At 56.2% G+C, this 22,173-nt stretch overlaps 1 protein-coding gene across 1 annotated transcript in view; it reads left to right on the top strand.

The window, feature by feature from the left end:
- The first annotated feature begins 15,181 nt into the window (after positions 1 to 15,181).
- tm9sf1 (transmembrane 9 superfamily member 1) overlaps positions 15,182 to 22,173 on the top strand; it is a 30,788-nt gene continuing 23,796 nt past the window's right edge. The window contains exon 1 of the mRNA XM_072250943.1: positions 15,182 to 15,453. Within this exon, the coding sequence (XP_072107044.1) occupies positions 15,370 to 15,453 (84 nt within the window). The 5' untranslated portion in view covers positions 15,182 to 15,369. The remainder of the gene's footprint in view (positions 15,454 to 22,173) is intronic.

The raw sequence follows: 22,173 nt of genomic DNA, 5'->3' as shown, positions 1-22,173 counted from the left end.
ACCACTGACACAGCACTCTGTGTATAATCTCCCCCACTCACACACCCCTCTGTGTACAATCTCCCCAATCACACACCCTTCTGTGTACGATCTCACCCCACTCACACACCCTTCTGAGTACAATCTCCCGCCACTCACACACCCCTCTGTTTATGATCTCCCCCCACTCACACCACTCTGTGTACAATCTGCCCACTCATGCACCCTTCTGTGTATAATCTCCCAAACTCACACACCCCTCTGTGTACAATCTCCCCCGCTCACACACTCCTCTGTGTACAATCTCCCCACTCACACACCACTCTGTGTATAATCTCACCCACTCACACACCCCTCTGTGTATAATTTCCCCACCCACACACCCCTCTGTGTACAATCTCCCACACTCACACACCCCTCTGTGTACAATCTCGCCCCACTCACACACCCTTCTGTGTACAATCTCCCCACTCACACACCACTCTGTGTATAATCTCCCCATTCACACACCCCTCTGTGTATAATCTCCCCCACTCACACACCCCTCTGTGTATAATTTCCCCACTCACACACCCCTCCGTATATGATCTCACCACTCACACACCCCTCTGTGCACGATCTGCCCACTCACACACCCCTCTGTGTACAATCTCCCCACTCACAAACCCCTCTGTGTACAATCTCCCCCCCACTCACACACCCCTCTGTATACAATCTCTCCCACTCACACACCCCTCTGTGTACAATCTCCCCACTCACACACCCCTCTGTGTACAATCTCCCCCAACTCGCACACCGCTCTGTGTACAATCTCCCCCACTCGCACACCCCTCTGTGTACAATCTCCCCACTCACACACCCCTCTGTGTACAATCTCCCCACTCGCACACCCCTCTGTGTACAATCTCCCCACTCACACACCCCTCTGTGTACAATCTCCCCACTCGCACACCCCTCTGTGTACAATCTCCCCACTCGCACACCCCTCTGTGTACGATCTCCCCACTCACAGACCCCTCTGTGTACGATTTCCCCACTCACAGACACCTCTATGTACGATCTCCCCCACTCACACACCCCTCTGTGTACGATCTCCCCCACTGACACAGCCCTCTGTGTACGATCTCCCCCACTCACAAACCCCTCTGTGTATGATCTCCCCCACTGACACAGCCCTCTGTGTACGATCTCCCCACTCACAAACCCCTGTGTACAATCTCCCCCCCACTCACACACCCCTCTGTGTACAAACTCCCCCCACTCACACACCCCTCTGTGTATAATCTCCCAAACTTGCACACTGCTCTGTATACATTCTCCCCCACTCACACACCCCTCTGTGTACGATCTCCCCACTCACACACCGCTCTGTGTACAATCTCCACCACTGATACAAAACTCTGTGTACAATCTCTCCGACTCACACACCCCTCTGTGTATGATCTCCCCCACTCACACACCCCTCTTTGTACAATCTCCCCACTCGCACACCCCTCTGTGTACAATCTCCCCACTCACACACCCTTCTGTGTACAATCTCCCCACTCACACACCCCTCTGTGTATAATCGCCCCACTCACACACCCCTCTGTGTACAATCTCCCCACTCGCACACCCCTCTGTGTACAATCTCCCCACTCACACACCCTTCTGTGTACAATCTCCCCACTCACAGACCCCTCTGTGTACGATCTCCCCCACTCACACACCCCTCTGTGTACAATCTCCCCACTCACAGACCCCTCTGTGTACGATCTCCCCCACTCACACACCCCTCTCTGTACGATCTCCCCACTCACAGACCCTTCTGTGTACAATCTCCCCACTCACAGACCCCTCTGTGTACGATCTCCCCCACTCACACACCCCTCTGTGCACGATCTCCCCACTCACACACTCCTCTGTGTACAATCTCGCCCCCACTCACACACCCCTCTGTGCACGATCTTCCCACTCACACACCCCTCTGTGTACAACCTCCCCCCACTCACACACCCCTCTATGTACAATCTCCCCACTCACACACCCTTCTGTGTACAATCTCCCCCACTCACACACCCCTCAGTGTATAATTTCCCCACCCACACACCCCTCTTTGTACAATCTCCCACACTCACACACCAGTCTGTGTACAATCTCCCCACTCACACACCCCTCCGTATATGATCTCACCACTCACACACCCCTCTGTGTACAATCTCCACCACTGACACAACACTCTGTGTACAATCTCTCCGACTCACACACGCCTCTGTGTACAATCTCCCCCCCACTCACACACCCCTCTGTGTACGATCTCCCCCACTCACACACCCCTCTATGTACGATCTCCCCACTCACACACCTCTCTGTGTACAATCTCCCACTCACACACCCCTCTGTGTACAATCTCGCCCCCACTCACACACCCCTCTGTGTACAATCTCCCCCACTCACACACCCCTCTGTGTACAATCTCCACCACTGACACAGCACTCTGTGTGTAATCACCCGCACTCACACACCCCTCCGTATATGATCTCACCACTCACAGACCCCTCTGTGTACGATCTCCCCACTCACAGACCCCTCTGTGTACAATCTCCCCCACTCACAGACCCTTCTGTGTACAATCTCCCCACTCACACACCCCTCTGTGTACAATCTCCCCCACTGACACAGCACTCTGTGTACAATCTCTCCGACTCACACACGCCTCTGTGTACAATCTCCCACACTCTCACACCCCTCTGTGTACGGTCTCCCCCACTCACACACCTCTCTGTGTACAATCTCCCACTCACACACCCCTCTGTGTACAATCTCCCCCACTCACACACCCTTCTGTGTACAATCTCCCCACTCACACACCCCTCTGTGTACAATCTCCCCCACTGACACAGCACTCTGTGTACAATCTCTCCGACTCACACACGCCTCTGTGTACAATCTCCCACACTCTCACACTCCTCTGTGTACGGTCTCCCCCACTCACACACCTCTCTGTGTACAATCTCCCACTCACACACTCCTCTGTGTACAATCTTGCCCCCACTCACACACCCCTCTGTGTACAATCTCCCCCACTCACACACCCCTCTGTGTACAATCTCCACCACTGACACAGCACTCTGTATACAATCTCTCCGACTCACACACGCCTCTGTGTACAATCTCCCCACCCACACACCCCTCTGTGTACAATCTCCCACACTCACACACCACTCTGTGTACAATCTCCCACACTCACACACCACTCTGTGTACAATCTCCCCACTCACACACCCCTCCGTATATGATCTCACCACTCACACACCCCTCAATGTACGATCTCCCCCACTCAAACACCCCTCTGTGTACGATCTCCCCACTCACACACCCCTCTGTGTACAATCTCGCCCCCACTCACACACCCCTCTGTGTACAATCTCCCCCACTAACACACTCCTCTGTGTACAATCTCCCCCCACTCGCACACCCTTCTGTGTACAATCTCCCCACTCACACACCCCTCTGTGTACAATCTCCACCACTGACACAACACTCTGTGTACAATCTCTCCGACTCACACACGCCTCTGTGTACAATCTCCCCACTCACACACCCCTCTGTGTATAATCTCCGCACTCACACACCCCTCCCTATATGATCTCACCACTCACACACCCCTCTGTGCACGATCTTCCCACTCACAGACCCCTCTGTGTACAATCTCCCCACTCACACACCCCTCTGTGTACGATCTCCCCCACTCACACACCCCTCTGTGCACGATCTCCCCACTCACACACCTCTCTGTGTACAATCTCCCCCACTCACACACCCCTCTGTGTACGATCTCCCCCACTCACACACCCCTCTGTGCACGATCTCCCCACTCACACACCCCTCTGTGTACAATCTCGCCCCCACTCACACACCCTTCTGTGTACAATCTCCCCACTCACACACCCCTCTGTGTACAATCTCCCCACTCACAGACCCCTCTGTGTACAATCTCCCCACTCACACACCCCTCTGTGTACAATCTCCACCACTGACACAACACTCTGTGTACAATCTCGCCCCCACTCACACACCCCTCTGTATACAATCTCCCCCACTCACACACCCCTCTGTGTACAATCTCCTCCACTCACACACCCCTCTGTGTACAATCTCCCCACTCACACACCACTCTGTGTATAATCTCCCCACTCACACACCCCTCTGTGTATAATCTCCCAAACTCACACACCCCTCTGTGTACAATCTCCCCCACTCACACACCCCTCTGTGTACAATCTCCGCCACTGACACACCCCTCTGTGTACAATCTTCCCCACTCACACACCCCTCTGTGTACGATCTCCCCACTCACAGACTCCTCTGTGTACGATCTCCCCACTCACAGACCCCTCTGTGTACGATCTCCCCACTCACACACCTCTCTGTGTACAATCTCCCAACTCACACACCTCTCTGTGTACAATCTCCCCACTCACACACCCCTCTGTGTACAATCTCCCCACTCACACACCGCTCTGTGTACAATCTCCCCATTCACACACCCCTCTGTGTACAATCTCCCCACTCACACACCCCTCTGTGTACAATCTCCCCACTCACACACCCCTCTGTGTACAATCTCCCCCACTCACACACCCCTCTGTGTACAATCTCCCCCACACACACACCCCTGTGTACAATCTCCCCCACTCACACACCCCTCTGTGTACAATCTCCCCCACACACACACCCCTGTGTACAATCTCCCCCACTCACACACCCCTCTGTGTACAATCTCCCCACTCACACACCCCTCTGTGTGTAATCACCCGCACTCACACACCCCTCCGTATATGATCTCACCACTTACACACCCCTCTGTGTACAATCTCCCCCCGGGTCACACACTCCTCTGTGTACAATCTCCCGCACTAACACACCCCTCTGTGTACATCTGCCCCACTCACAGACCCCTCTGTGTACAATCTCCCCCCACTCACACACCCCTCTGTGTACAATCTCCCCCACTCACACACCCCTCTGTGTACAATCTCTCCAGTCACACACCCCTCTGTGTACAATCTCCCCCACTCACACACCCCTCTGTGTACAATCTCCCCCCACTCACACACCTCTCTGTGTACAATCTCCCACTCACACACCCCTCTGTGTACAATCTCCCCCCCTCACACACCCCTCTGTGTACAATCTCCACCACTGACACAGCACTCTGTATACAATCTCTCCGACTCACACACGCCTCTGTGTACAATCTCCCCACCCACACACCCCTCTGTGTACAATCTCCCACACTCACACACCACTCTGTGTACAATCTCCCCACTCACACACCCCTCCGTATATGATCTCACCACTCACACACCCCTCAATGTACGATCTCCCCCACTCAAACACCCCTCTGTGTACGATCTCCCCACTCACACACCCCTCTGTGTACAATCTCGCCCCCACTCACACACCCCTCTGTGTACAATCTCCCCCACTAACACACTCCTCTGTGTACAATCTCCCCCCACTCGCACACCCTTCTGTGTACAATCTCCCCACTCACACACCCCTCTGTGTACAATCTCCACCACTGACACAACACTCTGTGTATAATCTCTCCGACTCACACACGCCTCTGTGTACAATCTCCCCACTCACACACCCCTCTGTGTATAATCTCCGCACTCACACACCCCTCCCTATATGATCTCACCACTCACACACACCTCTGTGCACAATCTCCCCACTCACAGACCCCTCTGTGTACAATCTCCCCACTCACACACCCCTCTGTGTACAATCTCCGCCACTGACACACCCCTCTGTGCACGATCTTCCCACTCACAGACCCCTCTGTGTACAATCTCCCCACTCACACACCCCTCTGTGTACGATCTCCCCCACTCACACACCCCTCTGTGCACGATCTCCCCACTCACACACCTCTCTGTGTACAATCTCCTCCACTCACACACCCCTCTGTGTACGATCTCCCCCACTCACACACCCCTCTGTGCACGATCTCCCCACTCACACACCCCTCTGTGTACAATCTCGCCCCCACTCACACACCCTTCTGTGTACAATCTCCCCACTCACACACCCCTCTGTGTACGATCTCCCCACTCACAGACCCCTCTGTGTACAATCTCCCCACTCACACACCCCTCTGTGTACAATCTCCACCACTGACACAACACTCTGTGTACAATCTCGCCCCCACTCACACACCCCTCTGTGTACAATCTCCACCACTGACACAACACTCTGTGTACAATCTCGCCCCCACTCACACACCCCTCTGTATACAATCTTCCCCACTCACACACCCCTCTGTGTACGATCTCCCCACTCACAGACTCCTCTGTGTACGATCTCCCCACTCACAGACCCCTCTGTGTACGATCTCCCCACTCACACACCTCTCTGTGTACAATCTCCCCACTCACACACCCCTCTGTGTACAATCTCCACCACTGACACAACACTCTGTGTACAATCTCGCCCCCACTCACACACCCCTCTGTATACAATCTCCCCCAGTCACACACCCCTCTGTGTACAATCTCCTCCACTCACACACCCCTCTGTGTACAATCTCCCCACTCACACACCACTGTGTATAATCTCCCCACTCACACACCCCTCTGTGTATAATCTCCCAAACTCACACACCCCTCTGTGTACAATCTCCCCCACTCACACACCCCTCTGTGTACAATCTCCGCCACTGACACACCCCTCTGTGTACAATCTTCCCCACTCACACACCCCTCTGTGTACGATCTCCCCACTCACAGACTCCTCTGTGTACGATCTCCCCACTCACAGACCCCTCTGTGTACGATCTCCCCACTCACACACCTCTCTGTGTACAATCTCCCAACTCACACACCTCTCTGTGTACAATCTCCCCACTCACACACCCCTCTGTGTACAATCTCCCCACTCACACACCGCTCTGTGTACAATCTCCCCATTCACACACCCCTCTGTGTACAATCTCCCCCACACACACACCCCTGTGTACAATCTCCCCCACTCACACACCCCTCTGTGTACAATCTCCCCACTCACACACCCCTCTGTGTGTAATCACCCGCACTCTCACACCCCTCCGTATATGATCTCACCACTTACACACTCCTCTGTGTACAATCTCCCCCCGGGTCACACACTCCTCTGTGTACAATCTCCCGCACTAACACACCCCTCTGTGTACATCTGCCCCACTCACAGAGCCCTCTGTGTACAATCTCCCCCCACTCACACACCCCTCTGTGTACAATCTCCCCCACTCACACACCCCTCTGTGTACAATCTCTCCAGTCACACACCCCTCTGTGTACAATCTCCCCCACTCACACACCCCTCTGTGTACAATCTCCCCACTCACACACCCCTCTGTGTACAATCTCCCCCACTCACACACCCCTCTGTGTACAATCTCTCCACTCACCCACCCCTCTGTATACAATCTCCCCCACTCACACACCCCTCTGTGTACAATCTCCCCCACTCACACACCCCTCTGTGTACAATCTCCCCACTCACACACCCCTCTGTGTACAATCTGCACCACTCACACCCCTCTGTGTACAATCTCCCCCACTCACACACCCCTCTGTGTACCATCTCCCCACTCACACACCCCTCTGTGTACAATCTCCCCCACTCACACACCCCTCTCTGTACCATCTCCCCACTCACACACCCCTCTGTGTACGATCTCCCCACTCACACACCCCTCTGTGTAAAATCTCCCCTACTCACACACCCCTCTGTGTACAATCTCCCCACTCACACACTCCTCTGTGTACAATCTCCCCACTCACACACCCCTCTGTATACGATCTCCCCCACTCACCCACCCCTCTGTGTACGATCTCCCCCACTCACACACCCCTCTGTGTACAATCTCCCCACTCACACACCCCTCTATGTACAATCTCCCCCACTCGCACACCCCTCTGTGTACAATCTCCCCACTCGCACACCCCTCTGTGTACAATCTCCCCACTCGCACACCATTCTGTGTACAATCTCCCCCACTCACACACCCCTCTGTGTACAATCTCCCCACTCGCACACCCCTCTGTGTACAATCTCCCCACTCACACACCCTTCTGTGTACAATCTCCCCCACTCACACACCCCTCTGTGTACAATCTCCCCACTCGCACACCCCTCTGTGTACAATCTCCCCACTCACACACCCTTCTGTGTACAATCTCCCCCACTCACACACCCTTCTGTGTACAATCTCCCCCCACTCACACACCCCTCTGTGTACTATCTCTCTCCACTCACACACCCCTCTGTGTACAATCTCCCCCACCCCACTCACACACTCCTCTGTGTACAATCTCCCCAGTCACACACCCCTCTGTATACGATCTCCCCCATTCACAGACCCGTCTGTGTACAACCTCCCCACACTCACACTCCCCTCTGTGTACATTCTCCCCGGTCACACACCCCTCTGTATACAATCTCCCCACTCACACACCCCTCTATGTATAATCTCCCCACTCACACACCCCTCTGTGTACAATCTCCCCCACTCACACACCCCTCTGTGTACGATCTCCCCCACTCACACACCTCTCTGTGTACGATCTCCCCCACTCACACACCCCTCTGTGTACGATCTCCCCACTCACACACCCTTCTGTGTACAATGTCCCCCCACTCACACACCCCTCTGTGTACAATCTCCCCCACTCACACACCCCTCTGTGTACGATCTCCCCCACTCACACACGCCTCTGTGTACGATCTCCCCACTCACACACCCCTCTGTGTACAATCTCCCCCACTCACACACCCCTCTGTGTACGATCTCCCCACTCACACACTCCTCTGTGTACGATCTCCCCCACTCACACACCCCTCTGTGTACGATCTCCCCCACTCACACACGCCTCTGTGTACGATCTCCCCACTCACACACCCCTCTGTGTACGATCTCCCCACTCACACACCCCTCTGTGTACGATCTCCCCCACTCACACACGCCTCTGTGTACGATCTCCCCACTCACACACCCCTCTGTGTACGATCTCCCCCACTCACACACGCCTCTGTGTGCACAATCCCCCCCCCCCACTGACACCCCGCTCTTTTGGCGAAATGTTTGCCTCTCAGATCCGTTTTAAATCTTTCCCCTCTCGCCTTGGACTTGCGCTCTCCAGTGTTCAGTTGGGAAGGAGCTTTTAAATCCCCTTTTAACACCGCTAACCCTTTTAGTTTCTCCGCAAGGCCGCCTGGGTTTCGTCCCGCGTTCACCCTCGCTCTGCATTAGGAGGAGTCTGCAGAGAGGGACTGCAGGACACAGCCTCAGGGAAGAAGGACATCCCTTTGAAACGGAGCTGAGGTGGGGGAAGTTTCTCTCACCGGGGGCGGGTGAATCTGTGCAATTCCTTACCACCGACGGCTGCAGAAGCCAAGCCACCTGGCGTATTTGAAACGGAGATGGATAGGCTCTCGGTTAGTCGGGGCGTCCGAGGTTAACGGGACGAAAGCAGGAGAACGGGGTTGAGAGGGACAATAAATTAGCCATGATCAGCCTGAAAGCACGCACTCAACGATTCAGGAACAACTTCTTCCCCTCTGAGTGGACACTGAACCCATGAACGCTACCTCACTGCTCCTTTTCCTCTTTTTGCGCTATTTGTTTAATTTTAGTACATCTCGACTTCTTACCGCAATCCACCGCGTTTATTGTTTTGCAGTGTAGTGTACTACTGTTGCAAAATAACAGGTTTCACAGCGTATGCCGGTGAAATTAAATCTGAGCCCGCGGGTGGAGCAGGACAGGGTAATTCGGCTGCCGTGTCCCTTGGTCTAGGCGGAGGCGATAGGACACGGGCGGCAGAATAACACATCCGTTTATTTCTTGCTGCTTTTTGTGAGGAGTTTGTACGCTCTCCCCGTGACCGCGTGGGTTTCCTCCGGGTGCTCTGGTTTCCTCCCACATTGGTCACATGGGTGTAGCAGGGTGGCGCGTACTGATCGGGCTGACAGGGCCTGTTGCCGTGCTGTATTCCTGAATAAATATTAAAATAAAGGAAACAACTTGTGTGGCCAGGAATGGGCACCAGCCCAGTGCCTGTCCGTCAAAGAACCACCGCACCCCCTCCCCAACCGCCCCGTCGGATTCCCTTCTCTTTGGCCCTTTCCCTCTTCCACCGTCACCTCCCAGCTTCGCATTTCGTGTCACCCGCCCCCCCACCTGTCACCCGCACAAGAGATTGGTCAAAGTCTGGAAAATCTTGAGCGACACGCATGCAAAACGCTGGTGGGGGTACTCAGCAGGTCAGGCAGCGTCTGTGGAGGGGAATAAACTGTCGATATTTCGGACTGAGTCCCTTCAGCAGGACTGGAAGTAGGGGGGAAGATGCCAGAATAAGAGGGTGGGGGTCGGGGAGGGGGACAGGGATTACAAGCTGGCAGATGTGAGTTTGTATGGGCACACGGTGCAAGGATTATTCCGCCTCCACAGTTACTGCCTGACTTGCTGAGTTCTTCCAGATTTTGTGTGTTGCTCACCTCTCACCTGCCAGCTTCCCTCTCCGCCTCCCCCCCCCCACCATCCCTTTTTATATTGGTTTCTGCCCCCTCCCTCTCAGACCCTCTTAAAGAAGGGTCTCGGCCAGAAGCGACGGGGGTGGGGGCGTTTCAGCGGAGGATTGCGGGAAGCAGTGAAGGAGACGGGTAGCGAACGGGAGGCGGTACTGGGTGACAGGAGCAGCGTGAAGGGTGCCGAATGGCAGGCCGCTGGGGAACAGAAAGATAAGAGGGGGTTTGAGGCTTGTGGGGGCTTGTCGTCCGGGAGAGAGGATTTAAATAAAAGAAGGAAGGAAGAGCTTGAGGTGTTGCTGAGTTCTGCGCGTGGGCCTGTTCCTGATACCAGTCTGGTTACATTAACTAAGGGTTTGGAAAAACCACGAGGAGATATTGGTGGGCTCCGGATCTCCAAGAGATGGTGCAATCTTGGTGTAAAGACGATAAGCTTCAGCAATAAAAGTTGTGGGAAGGAGGGAAACTAATCCAATGAATTATATTGAACAATGGTGGCTTTGGGGAGCAATTACAGGAGAGCCTCTAGATGAATCACTGGACAAAGTGAAAACTAGGGGGAAAGTTGTAACGCTGAAAGGGTTTTTTGGTGGAGTAAGTACAGATAACTTCTCAGTATTGATTAAATGTGACGGAAGAAAGTTTCTGAACCGGTTTAATTTGGGTTCTATGAATTGTATGGTTCGAGTCTACGTGCTGCCTCTCCTAGAATGTTTTCACCGTCAGGAGTTCGCTCATGTGGTAGATGTAGTGGAGAAGGTTTTAGGCTAAAATGCAGCAACTGTGGACAAGAACATAGCTCTGCCTAGGCTGGGCGTCCTGTATGAAAGAAAACCGTGGAAGACTTTACCGAAACAGTCGTAGACGAGTGTGTCCCCACAAAATCATTCAGAGCCTTCTCCAGTCAGGAGCCCTGGATGAACCTTGAGATCGACAGTCTGCTGAGAGTCATCTTGGGGGAGTTCAAGTCTGGTGACCAAGGAGGTGACCAGAGGTCCAGGTATGATCTCCGGAAAGCCGTCTCGGGGCGAATCCTGAATGAATGAAGAATGTGGCAGGGCATGAATGTGATCCCCCTCAGCAAGTGGCATCGAGTGACACAGGAGACAGAGGGACTTCGCTTCCAGGTGAACTCGGTGCCTCCTATGCACGCTTCGACCGTTAAAACATGGAGGAACCTTCACAAACTCCCACAAGTCCCTGTGATTTCAGTCTCTGAGGCCGACGTTGAAGCATCCTTCATGAGGATGAACCCAAGGAAAGTATCCGGCCCAGACGGGATAGCTAGCCACGCGCTAAAGACCTGTGCTGATCAACTGGCCGGTGTGTTTGCTGAGATCGTTAACCTCTCGCTTCGGCAGTCTGAGGTAAGCAGGCTTCAATTACACCGGTGCTCAAGAAAACATGGTAACTTGCCTCAATGCTTATCGTCCAGTAGAACTTTGATCCACTGTGATGAAGTGTTTTGAGAGCTTGACGATGAAACATGTCATCACTGTCTGAGGAGTGGCTTGTTTGGTCCAGTTTGGTCCCCAGCAGCTGCCATGTCACTGGCTCTTCACTCAACCTTGGCAGCAAAGATGCAAACACCAGGATGCTCTTTATCGACTACAGCTCAGCAGTCAATACCATCGTCCCCTCAAAACTAATCAATAAGCTCCAAGACCTCGAACTCAAAACCTCCTCCTGCGATTAGATCCTGGATTTCCTCGCTCAGTCAGTTCGGATTGGCAACAACATCTCCTCCACCATCTCCATCAGCACAGGTGAGCCACAGGGCTGTGTGCTTAGTCCCCCGCTCGACTCGCTCTGCACCTACGTGTGGCTAGGCACCGCTCCAATGCCATAGTCATGTTTGCTTATGACACCGATGTCATTGGCTGAATGGAAGGTGGTGACAAAGCAGCCCGTAGGAGCGAGATTGAAACTCTGGCTGAGTGGCGCCACGACAACAGCCTCTCACTCAGTGTCAGCGAGACCGAGAGGCTGATTGTTGACTTCAGGAGGAGAAGACCCGACATGGATGAGCCAGTCCTCATCAGGGCATCACAGGCGGAGAGGGTCAGCAACTTTAAATTCCTGGGTTTTATTATTTCGAAGGAGCTGTCATGGTAACTGGAATTATAAAGAAAGCATGGCAGCATCTCTACTTCCTGAGGAGTTTGCGAGGATTCAGCACGTCATCTAAAACTTGGACAAACTTCTATAGACATGTAGTGGAGAGTGTATTGACAGGCTACATCACAGCCTGGTACGGAACCAGCAATGACCCTGAACAGCAAACCCTCAAAAAGTACTGGATACGGCCAAATCCATCACAGGTAAAGCCCTCCCCACCACTGAGCACATCTACATGAAAGGCTGTTGCAGGAAAGCAGCATCCATCACCAGAGACCCCCACCACCCAGGCCGTGCTGCCATCAGGAAGGAGGCGCAGGAGCCTCAGGACCCACTCCATCAAGTTCAGGAACAGTTATTACCCCTCAACCATCAGGCTCCTGAACCAGCGTGGATAACTTCACTCACCCCAACACTGAACTGCTTCCACAACCTATGCACCCACTTCATCTCACGTTCTCGAAATTTATTGCCTATTTATTTATTTGTTATTATTTTATTTTTTTCTTTTTCCATTTGCAGAGTGTGTTGTCTTTGACACTCTGGTTGTCCTCCGTTGATTGATTCTATTATAGTTTATTTATGCCCATTAGAAAACAAATCTCAGGGTCAGATATGCACTCTGATAATAAATCCACTTGGAATTTAAAGTGCAGTGTGTTCAGATTGTTTCATACGCAGAGGCTCTTCAGAAAGTACAGTCAAAGGGACCTATTAATATCCAAAACACAGGTAGAGTACAGTTTTATAACAAGGGATTCGTTGACTGTAGATAAAATAAAAATTGTTACTTTCATGGCAGATGTGGTAAATTGAACGACACGAACTAAAAGTGGGGCAGAAAAAATAATGTTATATTAGAAGCTGCAGAAAAAAACATCGTAAGATAGAAGTTATTAATGGTGCTCTAGCGGGCACAGCCTCAGAGCTGAGGGGAGATGTTTTAGAACAGAGGTAAGGGGGAAATTTTAGCCAGTGAGTAGTGATTTTTTGGAATACTCTGTCACACATTGATGTGGAGGCCAAGTCAGTGGGTATATTTAAGGTGAAAGCTGATCGTTTCCTGACCGGTCAGGGCATCAAAGGACATGGTGAGTAGGCAGGTGTATGGGGTTGAGTGGGATCCGGGATGAGCCATGATGGAATGGCAGGGCAGAGTCGATGGGCTGAATGGCCTAATTCTGCTTCTATGCCTTTTGGTCTTGGTTCTTGATCCTCCAAGATATTCCACATGGAATTTAAACTGGAGGTGGTGGAGGGTGGGCTTAAGAAGGAGATTTTTGAAGAAGAAAAGCTGGCTTAAATTTAATTGGGCAAACAACAGGAATTCTGCAGATGCCTGACGAAGGGTCGCGGCCTGAAACGTACCTCTTCCTAGAGATGCTGCCTGGCCTGCTGCCTTCACCAGCAACTTTGATGTGTGTTGCTTGAATTTAATTGGGTTTGGTTGTGTGACTGCGGTAGGATAAAGATTATTCCATGCTTTAATTGTGCGGGGGGGGGGGATGAATTGCTGTACACACCTGACTTGGTAGTGTCTTATTTACAAGGTGGTGGTAAGTAATGTTCAGACTTCAAAGAAGAGTTGTGAATGTCTTTTTTCTCTTACTTTTCTATATTGCTCTTTTTTACAATGGAATGCTAGAAGTTTTTCAGCTACTGGTCGGGGGATTTAAATGCGAGGTTTTACTGAGGTGGGGGATTTATATGCGAGGTTTTACTGAGGTGGGAGATTTAAATGCAAGGTTTTACTGAGGTGGGGGATTTAAATGTGAGGTTTTACTGAGGTGGGGGATTTAAATGCGAGGTTTTACTGAGGTGGGGGGATTTAAATGCGAGGTTTTACTGAGGTGGGGGATTTTAATGCGAGGTTTTACTGAGGTGGGGGATTTAAATGCGAGGTTTTACTGAGGTGGGGGATTTAAATGCGAGGTTTTACTGAGGTGGGAGATTTAAATGCGAGGTTTTACTGAGGTGGGGGATTTAAACGCGAGGTTTTACTGAGGTGGGAGATTTAAATGCGAGGTTTTACTGAGGTGGGGGATTTATATGCGAGGTTTTACTGAGGTGTGAAGGGACGGCGCTGGAAGTTTTTGGAAGTAAACTAGTTGCTGCTGTGAGAGGAAAGGACCACTAGGTGGCGGTAATGCACCGTACAAGGGGGGGGTAAGGGCTGCGCGGCGCATGCGCTCTTTTCTGGCGAGCGGCGACGGTTGCTGCAGGTGACGTGGCGAAGTCGTCCTTTCCGCGCCTGCTTTCACTCGTTCCCCCCCCCTCGGTTCCTCCAGCCGAAAGCGAGACGCCGCCGCCCCTAAAAGGGGGGCGCAGAGCTGAGCAGGCGGAGTCCATTGCTACTGCCGCCGGGTGCGGATGTAAGGCGGGGTGCGGGCTGCCCTGCCCCGCTGGCTGGGGTCCTGCAGGGTCCTGGCTGCTAAGATGGCGGCGGGCGGCGGCAGGCCGGCGGGCGGCGGGACGGTGGCGGCGGCGCTGCTGGCGCTGGCGCTGGGCGCGGCGGGCCCGGGCCGGGCGGGGGCGGCGGGGGGCGGCAGCGGCGGCCGGTACCAGGCGGGGCAGGACGTGCCGCTCTACGTGAACAAGGTGGGGCCGTACCACAACCCGCACGAAACCTACCACTACTACCAGCTGCCGGTGTGCCGGCCCCAGCGCGTCCGCCACCGCAGCCTCAGCCTCGGCGAGGTGCTGGACGGCGACCGCATGGCCGAGAGCCTCTACCGGCTCGCCTTCCGCCGCGACCGGATCCGCCAGCAGCTCTGCGAGCTGCAGCTGGACGCGGAGCAGGTGAGGAGCGGCGGAGGCGGATCGGCCCGGGCTGCTACCGCGGGGGTGTGGGGCGAGACAGGATGGCGTGTCAAATCCACCCGGGCTGCTACCGCGGGGGTGTGGGGCGAGACAGGATGGCGTGTCAAATCCACCCGGGCTGCTACCGCGGGGGTGTGGGGCGAGACAGGATGGCGTGTCAAATCCACTCGGGAAAGGTCCCGCGGGGGTGTGGGGCGAGACAGGATGGCGTGTCAAATCCACTCGGGAAAGGTCCCGCGGGGGTGTGGGGCGAGACAGGATGGCGTGTCAAATCCACCCGGGAAAGGTACCGCGGGGGTGTGGGTGGCGTTACCGTCCAGAGACAGGATGGCGTGTCAAATCCACTCGGGAAAGGTCCCGCGGGGGTGTGGGGCGAGACAGGATGGCGTGTCAAATCCACCCGGGAAAGGTACCGCGGGGGTGTGGGTGGCGTTACCGTCCAGAGACAGGATGGCGTGTCAAATCCACCCGGGCTGCTACCGCGGGGGTGTGGGGCGAGACAGGATGGCGTGTCAAATCCACTCGGGAAAGGTCCCGCGGGGGTGTGGGGCGAGACAGGATCGCGTGTCAAATCCACTCGGGAAAGGTCCCGCGGGGGTGTGGGGCGAGACAGGATGGCGTGTCAAATCCACTCGGGAAAGGTCCCGCGGGGGTGTGGGGCGAGACAGGATGGCGTGTCAAATCCACCCGGGAAAGGTCCCGCGGGGGTGTGGGGCGAGACAGGATGGCGTGTCAAATCCACTCGGGAAAGGTCCCGCGGGGGTGTGGGGCGAGACAGGATGGCGTGTCAAATCCACCCGGGCTGCTACCGCGGGGGTGTGGGGCGAGACAGGATGGCGTGTCAAATCCACCCGGGCTGCTACCGCGGGGGTGTGGGGCGAGACAGGATGGCGTGTCAAATCCGCTCGGGAAAGGTCCCGCGGGGGTGTGGGGCGAGACAGGATGGCGTGTCAAATCCGCTCGGGAAAGGTACCGCGGGGGTGTGGGGCGAGACAGGATGGCGTGTCAAATCCACCCGGGCTGCTACCGCGGGGGTGTGGGGCGAGACAGGATGGCGTGTCAAATCCACTCGGGAAAGGTACCGCGGGGGTGTGGGTGGCGTTACCGTCCAGACACAGGATGGCGTGTCAAATCCACCCGGGAAAGGTACCGCGGGGGTGTGGGTGGCGTTACCGTCCAGAGACAGGATGGCGTGTCAAATCCACCCGGGCTGCTACCGCGGGGGTGTGGGGCGAGACAGGATGGCGTGTCAAATCCACTCGGGAAAGGTCCCGCGGGGGTGTGGGGCGAGACAGGATGGCGTGTCAAATCCGCTCGGGAAAGGTCCCGCGGGGGTGTGGGGCGAGACAGGATGGCGTGTCAAATCCACTCGGGAAAGGTACCGCGGGGGTGTGGGGCGAGACAGGATGGCGTGTCAAATCCACCCGGGAAAGGTACCGCGGGGGTGTGGGTGGCGTTACCGTCCAGAGACAGGATGGCGTGTCAAATCCACCCGGGCTGCTACCGCGGGGGTGTGGGGCGAGACAGGATGGCGTGTCAAATCCACTCGGGAAAGGTCCCGCGGGGGTGTGGGGCGAGACAGGATGGCGTGTCAAATCCGCTCGGGAAAGGTCCCGCGGGGGTGTGGGGCGAGACAGGATGGCGTGTCAAATCCACTCGGGAAAGGTCCCGCGGGGGTGTGGGGCGAGACAGGATGGCGTGTCAAATCCACTCGGGAAAGGTACCGCGGGGGTGTGGGTGGCGTTACCGTCCAGAGACAGGATCGCGTGTCAAATCCACTCGGGAAAGGTACCGCGGGGGTGTGGGGCGAGACAGGATCGCGTGTCAAATCCACTCGGGAAAGGTCCCGCGGGGGTGTGGGGCGAGACAGGATCGCGTGTCAAATCCACTCGGGAAAGGTCCCGCGGGGGTGTGGGGCGAGACAGGATGGCGTGTCAAATCCACTCGGGAAAGGTCCCGCGGGGGTGTGGGGCGAGACAGGATGGCGTGTCAAATCCACTCGGGAAAGGTCCCGCGGGGGTGTGGGGCGAGACAGGATGGCGTGTCAAATCCACCCGGGAAAGGTACCGCGGGGGTGTGGGTGGCGTTACCGTCCAGAGACAGGATGGCGTGTCAAATCCACCCGGGCTGCTACCGCGGGGGTGTGGGGCGAGACAGGATGGCGTGTCAAATCCGCTCGGGAAAGGTCCCGCGGGGGTGTGGGGCGAGACAGGATGGCGTGTCAAATCCGCTCGGGAAAGGTACCGCGGGGGTGTGGGGCGAGACAGGATGGCGTGTCAAATCCACCCGGGAAAGGTACCGCGGGGGTGTGGGGCGAGACAGGATGGCGTGTCAAATCCACCCGGGAAAGGTACCGCGGGGGTGTGGGTGGCGTTACCGTCCAGAGACAGGATGGCGTGTCAAATCCACCCGGGCTGCTACCGCGGGGGTGTGGGGCGAGACAGGATGGCGTGTCAAATCCACTCGGGAAAGGTCCCGCGGGGGTGTGGGGCGAGACAGGATGGCGTGTCAAATCCGCTCGGGAAAGGTCCCGCGGGGGTGTGGGGCGAGACAGGATGGCGTGTCAAATCCACTCGGGAAAGGTACCGCGGGGGTGTGGGGCGAGACAGGATGGCGTGTCAAATCCACCCGGGAAAGGTACCGCGGGGGTGTGGGTGGCGTTACCGTCCAGAGACAGGATGGCGTGTCAAATCCACCCGGGCTGCTACCGCGGGGGTGTGGGGCGAGACAGGATGGCGTGTCAAATCCACTCGGGAAAGGTCCCGCGGGGGTGTGGGGCGAGACAGGATGGCGTGTCAAATCCGCTCGGGAAAGGTCCCGCGGGGGTGTGGGGCGAGACAGGATGGCGTGTCAAATCCACTCGGGAAAGGTCCCGCGGGGGTGTGGGGCGAGACAGGATGGCGTGTCAAATCCGCTCGGGAAAGGTCCCGCGGGGGTGTGGGGCGAGACAGGATCGCGTGTCAAATCCACTCGGGAAAGGTACCGCGGGGGTGTGGGGCGAGACAGGATGGCGTGTCAAATCCACCCGGGCTGCTACCGCGGGGGTGTGGGGCGAGACAGGATGGCGTGTCAAATCCACTCGGGAAAGGTACCGCGGGGGTGTGGGGCGAGACAGGATCGCGTGTCAAATCCACTCGGGAAAGGTACCGCGGGGGTGTGGGGCGAGACAGGATGGCGTGTCAAATCCACCCGGGCTGCTACCGCGGGGGTGTGGGGCGAGACAGGATGGCGTGTCAAATCCACCCGGGCTGCTACCGCGGGGGTGTGGGGCGAGACAGGATGGCGTGTCAAATCCACTCGGGAAAGGTAACGCGGGGGTGTGGGTGGCGTTACCGTCCAGAGACAGGATCGTGTGTCAAATCCACTCGGGAAAGGTACCACGGGGCTGTGGGTGGCGTTACCGTCCAGACACAGGATCGCGTGTCAAATCCACTCGGGAAAGGTACCGCGGAGGTGTGGGGAGCGTTACCGTCCAGACACAGGATCGCGTGTCAAATCCACTCGGGAAAGGTACCGCGGGGGTGTGGGTGGCGTTACCGTCCAGACACAGGATCGCGTGTCAAATCCACTCGGGAAAGGTACCGCGGGGGTGTGGGGAGTGTTACCGTCCAGAGACAGGATCGCGTGTCAAATCCACTCGGGAAAGGTACCGCGGGGGTGTGGGGAGTGTTACCGTCCAGACACAGGATCGCGTGTCAAATCCACTCGGGAAAGGTACCGCGGGGGTGTGGGGAGTGTTACCGTCCAGACACAGGATCGCATGTCAAACCCACTCGGGAAAGGTACCGCGGGGGTGTGGGGAGTGTTACCGTCCAGACACAGGATCGCGTGTCAAATCCACTCGGGAAAGGTACCACGGGGCTGTGGGTGGCGTTACCGTCCAGACACAGGATCGCGTGTCAAATCCACTCGGGAAAGGTACCGCGGGGATGTGGGTGGCGTTACCGTCCAGACACAGGATCGCGTGTCAAATCCACTCGGGAAAGGTACCGCAGGGGTGTGGAGAGTGTTACCGTCCAGACACAGGATCGCGTGTCAAATCCACTCGGGAAAGGTTCTTCACGGGGGTGTGGGGAGTGTTACCGTCCAGACACAGGATCGCGTGTCAAATCCACTCGGGAAAGGTACCGCGGGGGTGTGGGTGGCGTTACCGTCCAGACACAGGATCGCGTGTCAAATCCACTCGGGAAAGGTACCGCGGGGGTTGTGGGGAGTGTTACCGTCCAGACACAGGATCGCGTGTCAAATCCACTCGGGAAAGGTTTTTCACGGGGGTGTGGGGAGTGTTACCATCCAGACACAGGATCGCGTGTCAAATCCACTCGGGAAAGGTACCGCGGGGGTGTGGGTGGCGTTACCGTCCAGAGACAGGATCGCGTGTCAAATCCACTCGGGAAAGGTACCGCGGGGGTGTGGGTGGCGTTACCGTCCAGAGACTGGATGGCGTGTCAAATCCACTCGGGAAAGGTACCGCGGGGGTGTGGGTGGCGTTACTGTCCAGACACAGGATCGCGTGTCAAATCCACTCGGGAAAGGTACCGCGGAGGTGTGGGGAGTGTTACCGTCCAGACACAGGATCGCGTGTCAAATCCACTCGGGAAAGGTACCACGGGGCTGTGGGTGGCGTTACCGTCCAGACACAGGATCGCGTGTCAAATCCACTCGGGAAAGGTAACGCGGGGGTGTGGGTGGCGTTACCGTCCAGAGACAGGATCGTGTGTCAAATCCACTCGGGAAAGGTACCATGGGGCTGTGGGTGGCGTTACTGTCCAGACACAGGATCGCGTGTCAAATCCACTCGGGAAAGGTACCGCGGAGGTGTGGGGAGTGTTACCGTCCAGACACAGGATCGCGTGTCAAATCCACTCGGGAAAGGTACCGCGGGGGTGTGGGTGGCATTACCGTCCAGACACAGGATCGCGTGTCAAATCCACTCGGGAAAGGTTCTTCACGGGGGTGTGAGGAGTGTTACCGTCCAGACACAGGATCGCGTGTCAAATCCACTCGGGAAAGGTACCGCGGGGGTGTGGGTGGCGTTACCGTCCAGACACAGGATGGCGTGTCAAATCCACTCGGGAAAGGTACCGCGGGGGTGTGGGTGGCGTTACCGTCCAGACACAGGATCGCGTGTCAAATCCACTCGGGAAAGGTACCGCAGGGGTGTGGGGAGCGTTACCGTCCAGACACAAGATCGCGTGTCAAATCCACTCGGGAAAGATACCGCGGGGGTGTGGGGAGCGTTACCGTCCAGACACAAGATCGCGTGTCAAATCCACTCGGGAAAGATACCGCGGGGGTGTGGGGAGTGTTACCGTCCAGACACAAGATCGCGTGTCAAATCCACTCGGGAAAGATACCGCGGGGGTGTGGGGAGTGTTACCGTCCAGACACAAGATCGCGTGTCAAATCCACTCGGGAAAGATACCGCGGGGGTGTGGGTGGCGTTACCGTCCAGACACAGGATCGCGTGTCAAATCCACTCGGGAAAGGTACCGCGGGGGTGTGGGTGGCGTTACTGTCCAGACACCGGATCGCGTGTCAAATCCTCTCGGGAAAGGTACCGCGGGGGTGTGGGTGGCGTTACTGTACAGACACAGGATCGCGTGTCAAATCCACTCGGGAAAGGTACCGCGGGGGTGTGGGTGGCGTTACCGTCCAGAGACAGGATCGCGTGTCAAATCCACTCGGGAAAGGTACCGCGGGGGTGTGGGGAGTGTTACCGTCCAGACACAGGATCGCATGTCAAACCCACTCGGGAAAGGTACCGCGGGGGTGTGGGTGGCGTTACCGTCCAGACACAGGATCGCGTGTCAAATCCACTCGGGAAAGGTACCGCGGGGGTTGTGGGGAGTGTTACCGTCCAGACACAGGATCGCGTGTCAAATCCACTCGGGAAAGGTTTTTCACGGGGGTGTGGGGAGTGTTACCATCCAGACACAGGATCGCGTGTCAAATCCACTCGGGAAAGGTACCGCGGGGGTGTGGGGAGTGTTACCGTCCAGAGACAGGATCGCGTGTCAAATCCACTCGGGAAAGGTACCGCGGGGGTCTGGTTGGCGTTACCGTCCAGAGACAGGATCGCGTGTCAAATCCACTCGGGAAAGGTACCGCGGGGGTGTGGGTGGCGTTACCGTCCAGACACAGGATCGCGTGTCAAATCCACTCGGGAAAGGTACCGCGGGGGTGTGGAGAGTGTTACCGTCCAGACACAGGATCGCGTGTCAAATCTACTCGGGAAAGGTACCGCGGGGGTGTGGGTGGCGTTACCGTCCAGAGACAGGATCGCGTGTCAAATCCACTCGGGAAAGGTACCGCGGGGGTGTGGGTGGCGTTACGGTCCAGAGACAGGATCGCGTGTCAAATCCACTCGGGAAAGGTTCTTCACGGGGGCTGTGGGTGGCGTTACTGTCCAGAGACAGGATCGCGTGTCAAATCCACTCAGGAAAGGTACCGCGGGGGTGTGGGTGGCGTTACCGTCCAGAGACAGGATCGCGTGTCAAATCCACTCGGGAAAGTTTCTTCACGGGGGTGTGGGGAGTGTTACCGTCCAGAGACAGGATCGCGTGTCAAATCCACTCGGGAAAGGTACCGCGGGGGTCTGGTTGGCGTTACCGTCCAGAGACAGGATCGCGTGTCAAATCCACTCGGGAAAGGTACCGCGGGGGTGTGGGTGGCGTTACCGTCCAGACACAGGATCGC

The sequence above is a fragment of the Mobula birostris genome, unplaced genomic scaffold (assembly GCF_030028105.1).
Source record: "Mobula birostris isolate sMobBir1 unplaced genomic scaffold, sMobBir1.hap1 scaffold_838, whole genome shotgun sequence".
In the NCBI taxonomy this organism is placed as follows: domain Eukaryota; kingdom Metazoa; phylum Chordata; class Chondrichthyes; order Myliobatiformes; family Myliobatidae; genus Mobula; species Mobula birostris.
Note: the sequence above shows the minus strand (reverse complement) of the source record. Positions and strands in the feature narration are given on the sequence as shown.